Genomic DNA, 13,132 nt, shown 5'->3' with positions numbered 1-13,132 from the left:
ATTAGTGATGCCAGCTCCCGGGTGGGACTGGGGATCCCCTGGAATCATTGCTCATCTCCAGACTACAGAGATCAGTTCCCCTGGAGAAAAGGGCTGCTTGGGAGGATGGATGCCATAGCATTATACTCCACTAAGGTCCCTCCCGGCCCCAAATCCCACCCACTCTCAACTCTGCCCCCCCCCCCAAAAAAAAAGTTCAGGTATTTCACAAGCCAGAGCTGGCAACCCTATTAAAGACAATGTTTCAATATTCCATCTTGCCTGTCCCTGATGGAGCTCGGGGCCTTAAGGCAATTGCTTGGTAGCATGACAGTTTTCTTCCCTTTTGTCTTTCTAGGCTGCTGCCAAGTTTTGGTGTGGGTGAGCATTTGGGAGGAGGAGACATACAAATGGGCGCATCACCCTGTGGCCATTGTGGCTTGGCGAGGGAATGCCTGAGTTGTCCCGTAGTTATTTAAAACATATCCCTCCTCTGCTTCTCAGCCACAGGATCTGGAAAGCAGATTAGGAATTATCAAACAACAATAATGTAGTAAAATTTTAAAAGCAAACTCCACCAGTCCGCCGCAACAAAACATCCATCTCGTAAGAGTCAGCCCAGAAACAGACAAAAATAGGTACCTTCCTAACACCGGGGTGGGGGAAAGCTTTTACCTGATTTCAAAAGGCAATTACTTATTGTAGAGCTGCACAGTTTGGTGTAGTGGTTAGGAGTGCGGACTTCTAATCTGGCATGCCGGATTCGATTCTGCGCTCCCCCACATGCAGCCAGCTGGGTGACCTTGGGCTTGTCATGGCACTGATAAAGTTGTTCTGACCGAGCAGTGATATCAGGGCTCTCTCAGTCTCACCCACCTCACAGGGTGTCTGTTGTGGGGAGAGGAAAGGGAAGGTGACTGTAAGCCGCTTTGAGCCTCCTTCAGGTAGGGAAAAGCGGCATATAAGAACCAACTCTTCTTCTTCAACAATACTTACTTCATAGGAAGACACAGAGAAAGAGGGCTGCTTAATGGTTTCTTCTTGCCTGTTTGCCCCAAACTCACTACTTTTACGTCTACTTTAACCTACACTGGAGGAAAATGTAAGTTTGCCTGTGCCAGCTTGGTATAGTGGCTAAGAGCAGTCCTCTGACCTGGAGAACCAAGTTTGAGTCCACATTCCTCCACAGCCAGCTTGCTGGGTGACATTGGGCTGGTGACAGCTCTCTCAGAGCTCTCTCAGTCTCTTCACAGGGTGTCTGTTGTGGGAAAAGGATTATAAGCCACTTTGAGACTCCTTTGAGTAGGAAAAAGCAGGGTACAAACCCCCCAGATCAGCTCTTCTTATTAGCATGTGTGTGTCCCTGGAATGAAAATAGCTGATTTTGTTAGCAAATGATGCAAGAGGAAAAAGTTAAATTTCAGTCCAATTGTCAATTTGTCACTTTAGAACACAGCCTCTGTTGTTGAAATCTGTTAAAATTCTCAAACTTGTCATGGAATTGCAGGAAATACATAGTTTTGCTCAAAGGCTAATAAGCCAGGGCAGAATTATGTATTTCATGCAAAGAGGTGCCAGCACAGTAGAGGGCCTATTTTCAGTGGCGACCCATCCTGAAGATGCTCTGAGTTCAGGTCTTGGTTTCAACTTGGCTGGGCTGCCCTCTCTTTATATTTGGTTTCTGTGGGATTTCCATAACTTTCACGATTAGATGACGCTAGCTTGTGGACACAGCTCTTTTTTCCCCCACTTTTTGTCTCGGTGTTCTGAACAAATGAGATCAGGACAGCAACATTTAATAGTTATAGCTCTGGATGAGGATTTGATAGAACCTAGTTTGAAATCTTCCAATTTACTATGTAAGCTCACTGGGACCGATTGTGCGAGGTAGCGGCCCTGCCGCTGGCGGGAGCTGTGTGCCTCACCAATTGTTGCATCCCCATGGGGGATGTTTTTAGATGGTCCACTAGGTCCACCCCGGATTACTACCTACAAAATGCAATCCCAGCTTCATGCAATTTTTTTTAATGCCTCATTTGACCTCACAGTGCTGCAAAGCATCGTGGAACAGAGTAGGACATGTTCTGTCCCTGCCGGGATGCCGTTCACATGGGCCTGCAGCTGAATGGGCCCCATTGGCTTCCACAGCAGACTGAGCAATGGGAGCCCTAAATCATGCCAGGCCCAGGAGGGGGCTGGACCGTCGCCAACATCATGTGGATGCAGGGATTAGCCCCGCATCCATACAGGCGCCAGTCCGGCCTTTTCCACCTGTGCGGAATCGGTGTGGGTGACCTTGGTCTGACAACTTTCTTGCTCTCTCAGGGTTTTTGTCGGAATAAAGAGGAGGAGGGATAAGTTGCTTTGGGTCTACATAAGAAAGAAAAGTATAAATATTTAAACCAACAAATGAACTGGCTATTTAGCCATTTTTGCTAAGCTTCTGAATAATCGTGTCTTGTCCTACTTTGTAACCAAAGTGTTCTTTTCCCCTGCTTCTCCCTTTCTTTAGGGCTTCCCTGGTGATTTTGGGGAACGAGGGCCACCAGGCTTCGATGGTAATCCAGTAAGTTGGCAGAAGTCTTTTCTGATTTTAACTTTGCGTCTTTGAGCCTCTATGAAAGCAATGTGCTTGGAAACAGCCTCTGATCTCTGTGTGGTTTTTTAAAATGTGAATTAGTTCCTATCTTTTACAATGTGCTAAATACTTCAACCAACATATGAGGCATTGGGATAGAACCATCAAGTTTCTCTTCCTTCAGTTCCTCTGCCATAGTGTTATGCTTGCTGGCGAAAATGACATGATAAAAATAATCTTAAAATTCTCTCTCTCTCTCTCTCTCTCTCTCTCTCTCTCTCTCTCTCTCTCTCTCTCTCTCTCTGTCTTTGCCAAGGTGTTTAGGGTCCTGGCCCTTTTAGGGGAGCAGTTATGGAAGATGGGGGTAACAGGACGCTGCTCCTCTCTCCTTAATATTTACAGAGGCCTTGGGAAGAGGGGCATGCATAGCTCAGAGGTAGAACTGTGGGCTTTCTGTGTATAAGGCTTTCTGTTATGGTTCGAGGGGGGGAAATATCCACTTATGACTTGTATGCCAAATTTCAATCTAGCTCAAGGTTGATCCTGTGCACTGGTAAAATCACCCTGCAAGCGGAATGCTAACACTTTGAACGTGGTCATTTCCTTGATGATATCGCCTATTAATTCCTGGGGAGACTTCAGCATGAGGAGAAAGGGCTGGTTTCAAACAAAGAACCCTCCTGTTTGTATTCTAAGGATGATACAGTTCCCAGACAAGACCGGAGCAGCACAAGGGACTCAGAACGTAGAGTTAGTGGAACAGACAGACATAGAAACTGGAGCCGGTGGTGATAACTTTGTTTATTTTTTCTTCTGGACTTACTCGGCTTCTGTCCCTTTGCTTTGGACAGACGTATGTACCTCTGAATATGCCCTTTTGCCCTACCCTCCTACGCATTAGACAGAATGTCTGCCAGGATCTTTTTCAAACTATATGCAAGTTTAAGTGCCATTTTTGTTTGGAAAGAGAGCAATTGGTTTTTATAAAATTTGCAAAATGAGTCCAGGGTGGGGGTACAAGGGGATATGGCTATGTGAGGGTATAAACACTGGCCAATCAGAGCTGTGCACTTTCCCTGGAAACTAGCGGAAATTGTTTTTTCCTGAAGGGAAGATGATGCATTTGGCCAAATCAAAATGATTATGATTCCTCAACCGTTTGATCACTCTGAGGAAATCTGCATGCACTCTTTGACTGTTCTGCAACAGCAGATTTTGCTCAGGATGAAATCCAGAACCTCTTGTCTGCAACTGGCAGATTTTGGAAAACCTACATGAAGAGATGAGATGGATTGGGAAGAAATCACTTGTCCAACCTCTGGTGCATAGAACTGGTCAGGGGCCTGCCTTTTTCTCAGTGTTCGAGTTCCCAAAGAGACAGACTTTACCTTTATTTCAAAGTGAATGGTCCCAGAGAAATCTGTCTTGGACATACAGTTTTCCTCCTTCTGGCCTTGATTGTTAAACCTCCACGGTTACAAATTTGGGTTGGTTTTGCTTAGTAACTTTTTAAGTAGACAGCTGCATTTTGTGGTGGTTTCTATGATTTATAAGAGCAGTGATAAAATGCATGATTAGTATAGAGAGAGACTTTGGAATGTTGCAGATGCCTCTCACTCTGGCTAGTTGTCTGAAAATGGAAGGGCAGAAGTCTCGCTCCTTTGCTTTTACCGGCCTCTGCAGGTATCTGAAGCGAAACTAGTTTGTTGTCATTTAGGGAACTGAAGCAGATTCTGCTTCATGAGCTACCTTGGAACTGTTCATAGTCTGTTCAGTGCAGTCCTTGTTCCACTGTGGAATAGTCAGTCCTGGTACTGCTCAAGTTTGTAACTATGCATTTATCCAGCTCCTTCTAAATCAAGCATCATTTCTCTCCGAAAGCCAGGGTGGTGTGACAGTTAGAGCAGGGCTTCCCATCCATGGTACATTGAAGGTCCCTCAATAGGACCATGGTGTGGGGTTTTTAAAAATGGCGGCCGGGGAGAGCCCTCCCACCCTGTGGCTGCCATTTCTGGCTCCGAGTGAAGAAGAAAGAAAAGCTTTTTAAATTAAAAAAAAAATTCCACCCTTATTTGGGCAAGTTGATCCACCCCCTCTGAAAGACCGTTTATACACTGGAGGTTTCATGCCGGGCTGCAGGCTGGAGTTTTTGTCGTGGCAGGTTGCCCCACCTCTTCCTGCACCCACGCCTTTGGCCTGGTGCCCCTCATCTGCCCCCGGTTTTTGCTCCTGCACGGGAGCTGGGGCAGTGATGTTCCCAATGCATAGACGGTCAAAGTGACCAATTTTGGCCCTGGAGGGGGTGGGAAGGGAGGGGTCCTAGCCATTTAAACCTTTGTGGCTGAGGCTCATCACACTTCTAGGCATTGTAGCATGGAGGTGTGGCCAGTTGACATAACTTCCTGTTACCTGAAAACCTGAACAATAGTTCAGTACCTCCGTGGTTAAGTGGTAAAAAAAGGCTGGGTTAGAGAGTTGGGCCATGCTGTAAAAGAAGCAGGTTCAAATCCCTACCCTGCCATGGGGCCAGTGATGTCTGAGGATAAACCTAGGAGAGAAGAAAGTTGTAAGCCACTTTGCATCTCCATTGTGGACAAAAATGGACAAAAGTGTGGTATAAAAAGAATAAATAAATCCTGCAATCCAGAATGTTGAATGCAATCTTGTGCATGGACCCACCGATTGGGTGTCCTAATCCAGGATTTGTGGGTGCATAAGCAGGAGTTTGTCGATTTTTGGACATAGTTGTTTCCTGCCTCTTCCTACAAAGGGAAAATGGCTCTTTCTCTTTGAATATAAAAGATAGAAAAATTAAATAACACGATGATGATATTAGCCATTCAGTCCTGGCTGACTCTTGGTGATCCCATGGCACCACTGTTGCCACGTCTTTCAATCTTACAATGCTTCTTTTAACTGTATGATGCTCTGACTGGTGTTTATTTTGATTGTGTCTAACCATCATGTTCTTTGTCGGCTTGGTTTCCTTTTACTACTGACCAATCTCAGCATAATTACTTTCTCTGGTGAGTTGGATTGCACGATGTGGCCAACATAAGTGAGCCAGCAATATCCTTCTCCAGCACCAAAGTTCAAACAAATCAATTCTCCTCTTGTCTAATTTGTTTTCATTGTCCATCTTTCACAGCCATAAGTGGCTACTGGAAAAGTCGATAGATCAGACTAATCTACATTTGGTAGTCTGTCTTATGTCCTTGCTTCTCCATGCTCACTTCAAGCTGGTCATTGCTGGTCGACCCAAAGCTATTTGACATTTAATATCCATACTACAATCGCCACTCTCATCAATCTGTGATCCAAGATGGGGTAGTCAAACTGTGGCCCTCCAGATGTCCATGGACTACAATTCCCGGAAGCCCCTGCCAGCATTAGCATTAGCTGGCAGGGGCTTCTGGGAATTGTAGTCCATGGACATCTGGAGGGCCGCAGTTTGACTACCCCTGCTTAAAGGCATTCAGTCTCTTCATCAACAATTGTTATGGTAACATCTGTTTTTTACAGCAGCTATTCTTTCTTTCTTTTTAATGTTTAAGAAAAGGCCAAACTTCTTGCTTTCTTCACTTTCTTCAACAATACAGTGGTGTCTGGTGAAAACAATCCAACGTTTAGAAAGCCAGCCATCACTACGTCACCTCTGAAAATAGCTAAAGCCAACCATCTCAAGAGCATCCATGGAAATTTAGGTGGGTTGTGTGAGTAGATTGAGGAACCCAACCCCAGCATGATCACACTGGAGTTAGTGGAAATCAGTGAAAATTGACTTCGACAGATATCAGCCAAGAGCCTGGGCCAACAAGGACGTTTTTGCCTGATACTTAAAGCTGAATAGGCTTGGCACCAGGAGAAATTCTTTTGAGGGTGGAATTGCACAGTTGGGGTATTATGACTGCCAAAGCACTTGGTCTGGTACTTACTCATGTATTCATGCGGGGTCTCTGAAGCAGATCTTAATTGGCAGGCAGCTAATGAACATTTCATATTAACCCCCGAATTCCTATCAAACTTGGGTCCGACTGCTTTGAAACAATACAAACTTTTAAAACAGACATGTAATATATATAAAGCAATTTTGCATTAAAAATATCTCCAAAATTGGCTGAGCCATGAACCCGCTACCTAAGCCAGATAGTAGCTCTCAGGGGCAGTACGGTCGACCCCATTGGCACACGTGGACCAGCATTATGAGCTACAAGAACTCTTGGAAAACAAAGGACCTTTTGACGAATGTTTGCCAAGAAAGCTTGTAAATACTGATTGGATCCCAGATCTAGCTAAAGGGAACTTGCCAGTCTCTACTCCTGCACTACTGGTGCAAGCAAGGGCAAGCAAAAGATGTGTTTCTCCCAAAGAACAGGCAAGAGTTGAGCAGGGGCTGTAGGCCAAAGCTGTGTTTGGTTGCAAGGGTGAGATGACCGGCTATGGAGAAATGGAACAAGTACGACTAGCAGCCTAAGAAACAAAAGATGAATTTAAGGGAATAAGTGATGGAGAATGGGAAGGTTTTGTTGATTTCTAGGCTTTTCATGGATGTCTGAATGAGAGGGAACTAATTGCCATTTTAGCTTCCCCCACAGTAGCCAGAACCCCTTCAAGGATCGCTGCCTTGTTGTGGCAAGGGGGCTTGCGTAGTTCAGTGAAGCTATGAGCTATACCGTGCAGGGCCACCCAAGACGGACAGGTCATAGCCGAGAGCTCTGACAAAAGGTGATCCACTGGAGAAGGAACTGGCAAACCACTCCAGTATCTTTGCCATGAAAACTCTATGGACAGTTCCAATAGGTATAACGATATGACGCTGGAAGATGAGCCCCTCAGGTCGGAAGGTGTCCAATATGCTACTGGGGATGAGCAGACGGCTAGTACGAGTAGCGCCAGAATGAATGAAGCGACTGGGCCAAAGCCGAAAGGACGCTCAGTTGTGGAAGTAACTGGTGGCGAAAAGACAGTCCGATGCTGTAAAGATTTTTATTCCATAGGAACCTGGAATGTCAGATCCATGAATCAAGGTAAGCTGGACGTGGTCAAACAAGAAATGACAAGACTGAACATCGACATTTTAGGAATCAGTGAACTAAAATGGACAGGAATGGGTGAATTTAATTCAGATGACCATCAGGTATACTACTGTGGACAAGAATCTCACAGAAGAAATGGAGTAGCCTTCATAATCAATAAGAGAGTAGGAAAAGCAGTCTTGGGATACAATCCCCAAAATGACAGAATGATCTCAGTTCGAATCCAAGGCAAACCATTCAACATCACAGTGATGCAGGTCTATGCCCCAACCACTGCTGCTGAAGAGGATGAAGTTGATCAGTTCTATGAAGCCCTACAACACCTTCTAGAAGCAACGCCAAAAAATGATGTGCTTATCATCATGGGGGATTGGAATGCTAAAGTAGGAAGCCAAAAGATAACCGGGATAACAGGCAAGTTTGGCCTTGGAGTACAAAATGAAGCAGGGCACAGGCTGGTAGAATTTTGTCAAGAGAATACAATGGTCATAGCAAACACTCTTTTCCAACAACCCAAGAGACGACTCTACACATGGACATCACCAGACGGTCAACACAGAAATCAGATTGACTATGTGCTCTGCAGCCAAAGATGGAAAAGTTCTATCCAGTCAATAAAAACAAGACCAGGAGCTGATTGTGGTTCAGATCATGAGCTTCTTGTTGCAAAATTTAGGCTTAAATTGAAGAAAGTAGGGAAAAGCACTAGGCCACTCAGGTATGAACTAAATCATATCCCCGACAAATACACAGTAGAGGTGACAAATAGATTTAAGGAATTAGATCTGATAGACAGAGTGCCTGAAGAACTATGGACTGAGGTTCGCAACATTGTACAAGAGGTAGCAACTAAAACCATCCCAAAGAAAAAGAAATGCAAGAAATCAAAATGGCTGTCTGAGGAAGCTTTACAAATAGCTAAGGAGAGAAGGGAAGTGAAAGGCAAGGGAGAAAGATACACCCAATTGAATGCAGAATTCCAGAGAAAAGCTAGAAGAGATAAGAATGCCTTCTTAAATGAACAGTGCAAACAAATAGAAGAAAACAATAGAATGGGGAGGACCAGAGATCTTTTCAAGAAAATTGGAGATATGAAGAGAATGTTTCATGCAAAGTTGGGTATGATAAGGGACCAAAATGGTAGGGACCTCACAGAAGCAGTAGAGATTAAACAAAGGTGGCAAAATTATACAGAACAACTATACAAGAGCGAGCTTAACATCCCTGATGACCACAGTGGGGTAGTTACTGACCTGGAGCCAGACATCCTGGAATGTGAAGTCAAATGGGCCTTAGGAAGTCTGAGCAACAATAAAGCTAGTGGTGGTGACAGCATTCCAGTTGAACTATTCAAAATCTTAAAAGACGATGCAGTAAAAGTGCTACACTCAATATGCCAGCAAATTTGGAAAACTCAACAGTGGCCACAGGATTGGAAAAGGTCAGTTTACATTCCAATCCCAAAGAAGGGCAATGCCAAAGAATGTTCAAACTACCGCACCATTGCACTAATTTCTCATGCTAGCAAAGTTATGCTCAAAATCCTACAAGCTAGGCTCCAGCAATATGTGGACCGAGAACTTCCAGAAGTACAGGCAGGATTTCGAAGAGGCAGAGGAACTAGAGATCAAATTGCCAACATACGCTGGATCATGGAGAAAGCTAGGGAGTACCAGAAGAACGTCTACTTCTGCTTCATTGACTATGCTAAAGCCTTTGATTGTGTGGAGCACAACAAATTGTGGCAAGTTCTTAAAGAGTTGGGAATACCAGAGCATCTTATTTGTCTCTTGAGAAATTTATATGCAGGTCAAGAAGCAACAGTGAGAACTGAACATGGAATCACTGACTGGTTCAAAATTGAGAAAGGAGTTCGGCAAGGCTGTATACTGTCGCCTTGCCTATTTAACCTGTATGCAGAGCACATAATGAGAAATGCGGGATTAGAGGAGTCACAAATTGGGATCAAGATTGCAGGGAGAAATATCAACAACCTTAGATATGCAGATGATACCACTCTAATGGCAGAAAGTGAAGAGGAACTAAAGAGCCTGTTGATGCGGGTGAAGGAGGAGAGTGCAAAAGTTGGCTTGAAACTCAACATCAAGAAAACAAAGATCATGGCATCCGGCCCTCTCAATTCATGGCAAATAGATGGGGAAGAAATGGAGATAGTGACAGATTTTATTTTCCTGGGCTCCAAGATCACTGCAGATGGGGACTGCAGCAAAGAAATTAAAAGACGCTTGCTCCTGGGGAGGAAAGCTATGGCAAATCTAGACAGCATCCTAAAAAGCAGAGACATCACCCTGCCAACAAAAGTGCGTTTAGTCAAGGCTATGGTATTCCCAGTTGCAATGTATGGCTGCGAAAGTTGGACCATAAGGAAGGCCGAGCGTCAAAGAATTGAGGCTTTTGAACTCTGGTGCTGGAGAAGACTCTTGCGAGTCCCTTGGACTGCAAGGCGAACAAACCGGTCAGTCCTAGAGGAGATCAACCCTGACTGCTCTTTAGAAGGCCAGATCCTGAAGATGAAACTCAAATACTTTGGCCACCTCATGAGAAGGAAGGACTCCCTAGAGAAGAGCCTAATGCTGGGAGCGATCGAGGGCAAAAGAAGAAGGGGACGACAGAGAATGAGGTGGCTGGATGGAGTCACTGAAGCAGTAGGTGCAAACTTAAATGGACTCCGGGGAATGGTAGAGGACAGGAAGGCCTGGAGGATCATTGTCCATGGGGTCGCGATGGGTCGGACACGACTTCGCACATAACAACAACAACACAGTAGCCAGATGCTGTGAACCTTGCCAAAGCACCTAGAAGCTTGGAAGTATGCAGGCATTTGTCACAGTGCTCTTACGAATTTCCTCATGGCACGCAACTTTGTGTTTTCTGAATTCTTTTTTTGCCAATGGCGGATTCGATTTGTATCCAAGACTTTCTCTAAGGACAGGTTAGGTCTGGTCTACACGATCACCCCATTACCTGATGTGATATCTGACAAATGGACTAGCCGTGAGTGCTGGTTGTTGCAAATGAAACACATTACACTGTGGAAAGGACTATTAAAAGAAATTCTCCTCTCAGTGTATCACGCCTTATCCTCCCTCTTGGCGCTAACCATCTAGAGCAAGTTGTAGAAGCTGCTAGATAAGCCTCTATTCTTTCAGCTGGTTAGGAATGGGAACTCTGTGCCCAACGGATACTAAAATCCTTTTTCGTGGTAGCATAAATTAAATTTAATCATTGCCATGGGGCCAAAAGATCTCATCAGATTGTCATGGGATTCCTGGGCTGGATCCCTGAAAGTGGCAAGCTTGCAGCTCAGTGCACCAAATTCTTGTAGTGATCTTTCTAAATGAACCTTCTCTGCGGAAGCCTTGACTTGGAAGGAAGACGCTTCTGAAGAAGACTCTGTGTGAACTGAGGAGCCCCGGGTGGTCTGCACTATACTTGAGCCTCCCAGCAACTTAGGCCTATTCCGCACCCACAGGATAATGCACTTTCAATGCACTTTAGAAGTAGATTTTGCTGTTCCGCACAGGAAAATCCAGCTGCCAAAGTACATTGAAAGAGCATTATTTCCTGTGTGTGCGGAATGAGTTTTGAGGGAAAGAGCCCTTCCTTGCGGTACTGCCACAGTTCTACTTCAGGAACTTTCTGAGTGGTTCACCTCCAGCATCGTCAGAGTCTCCTTCAGGATTCTAGAAACAAAGAGGCCTCCCTGTTAAATTAGTTGTTTTTTTGTACCCTGTATTTCACTACCCAGGGTACAAAAAAACAACTGTACCCTGTATTTCACTACCCTAAGAGCCTCTTGTGGCGCAGAGTGGTAAGGCAGCCGTCTGAAAGCTTTGCTCATGAGGCTGGGAGTTCAATCCCAGCAGCCGGCTCAAGGTTGACTCAGCCTTCCATCCTTCCGAGGTCGGTAAAATGAGTACCCAGCTTGCTGGGGGGTAAACGGTCATGACTGGGGAAGGCACTGGCAAACCACCCCGTATTGAGTCTGCCAAGAAAACGCTAGAGGGCGTCACCCCAAGGGTCAGACATGACCCGGTGCTTGCACAGGGGATACCTTTACCTTTACCTTATTTCACTACCCAAGGGGGGCTGAAACCCTTTACACTTTCAAAATCAGACATCCTGTGAAATAGGTGGCCTGAGAGAGCTCTGAGAGAACTGTGACTGGCCCAAGGTCACTCAGCTGGCTGCCTGTGGAGGAATTAGGAATCAAACCCGGTTCTCCAGATCAAACTCTTAACCGTGATACCAAGCTGGCTTTAAAGGGACTGCCAAACTGTGGCTGTCCAGTTGGTTTCTCGTACCCCTTTTTTCCCTATCCAAAGCAGTCCCAGAGTGGTTTATAAGCATCTTTTCCTTCCACTCCCCACAACAGACCCCCTGTGAGGGAGGTGGTGCTGAGAGAACTCTGAAAGAACTGATCTGTGAGACCAGCTCTAAGAGAACTGAGACAAGTCCAGGGTCACCCAACTGGCTGCATGTGGGGGAGTGGGGAACCACACACAGTGCTCCAGATTAGGGGCTGCAGCCTTTAACCGCCACACCAAGATGGCTCTCTAATGAAAGAAAGGACTGTGTCTCAGCGGCTGAAGACTCTGAGGATGCTGGGTGTAACATCTACTGGATTATTACTGTCAAATTACTGAATGGGAAAGTGTAAACTTGCCTTGTAGCTCCCTCGGGTTCTGAACGTGTGGGAACTCCACTACGGGGCTACTGGCTGGAATGTCTAATCCTGAAGACCAGTCATCTCATTTTGTGAGATTCTGTTATTTCATGGCTTCCGATGCATCATGGAATTGGTTTCAGTGATTAATAAGAACACAAGAGGAGCTGTGGTGGATCCCCAAGGTCTGTCTAGCCCCACGTCCTTTGTTCTCAACGGCGGCCAGCCAAGAAGTTTCTGAGCAGGAAGGCAACAGGCAACCTGTGGTGTCTGTCCTTTTGCAACTGTGATACAGAGGTAAACTGCACCTGAACATGGAGGTTCAAGTCTTAGCAGCAATGGCTTTAATGTGGTTTTATCTACCGTTGATACGAAGATCAGAATTGCTCTGCAGGATCAATTAAGATTGGGAAACTATGCTCCACTTAGAAGCCCTCTGTCTCAGCATTGAGGTTAATAGCCATTGAAAGAACTGTCATCCCTGAGTGGGTCTTACTTCAGGCGGTCAGTTTATTGATCCATAATATGAGGCAATCTCAGTGGACTATCTGTCTTTACAGGGACTCTCAAGGACAGGGGTAGTCAAACTGCGGCCCTCCAGATGTCCATGGACGACAATTCCCATGAGCATGTGGGAATTCCCAATTCCCATGAGCATTCACTGGCAGGGGCTCATGGGAGTTGTAGTCCATGGGCATCTGGAGGGCCGCAGTTTGACTACCCCTGCTCAAGGGTCTCAGACAGATGCTTCTAAGTCTTGCTACCTTGAGAACCTTTTAACTGGAGATACTAGAGATAGACCTAGGGATTTCCTATATACCAGTGCTGGCCAAACTGTGGTTCTCCAGATGT

At 45.5% G+C, this 13,132-nt stretch overlaps 1 protein-coding gene across 4 annotated transcripts in view; it reads left to right on the top strand.

Moving 5' to 3' along the window:
- The window catches only part of COL27A1 (collagen type XXVII alpha 1 chain), a 356,512-nt gene that overhangs the window by 155,000 nt on the left and 188,380 nt on the right, over positions 1 to 13,132 (top strand). For all 4 annotated transcript variants that reach the window (XM_077305314.1, XM_077305312.1, XM_077305313.1 and 1 more), the window contains one exon: positions 2,492 to 2,545. In XM_077305314.1, coding sequence (XP_077161429.1) covers positions 2,492 to 2,545 — 54 coding nt within the window. The remainder of the gene's footprint in view (positions 1 to 2,491; positions 2,546 to 13,132) is intronic.

This window comes from Paroedura picta, chromosome 12 (genome assembly GCF_049243985.1).
Source record: "Paroedura picta isolate Pp20150507F chromosome 12, Ppicta_v3.0, whole genome shotgun sequence".
NCBI lineage: Eukaryota > Metazoa > Chordata > Lepidosauria > Squamata > Gekkonidae > Paroedura > Paroedura picta.
The sequence above is the reverse complement of the archived record's forward strand: the minus strand, read 5'-3'. Positions and strand labels throughout refer to the sequence as shown.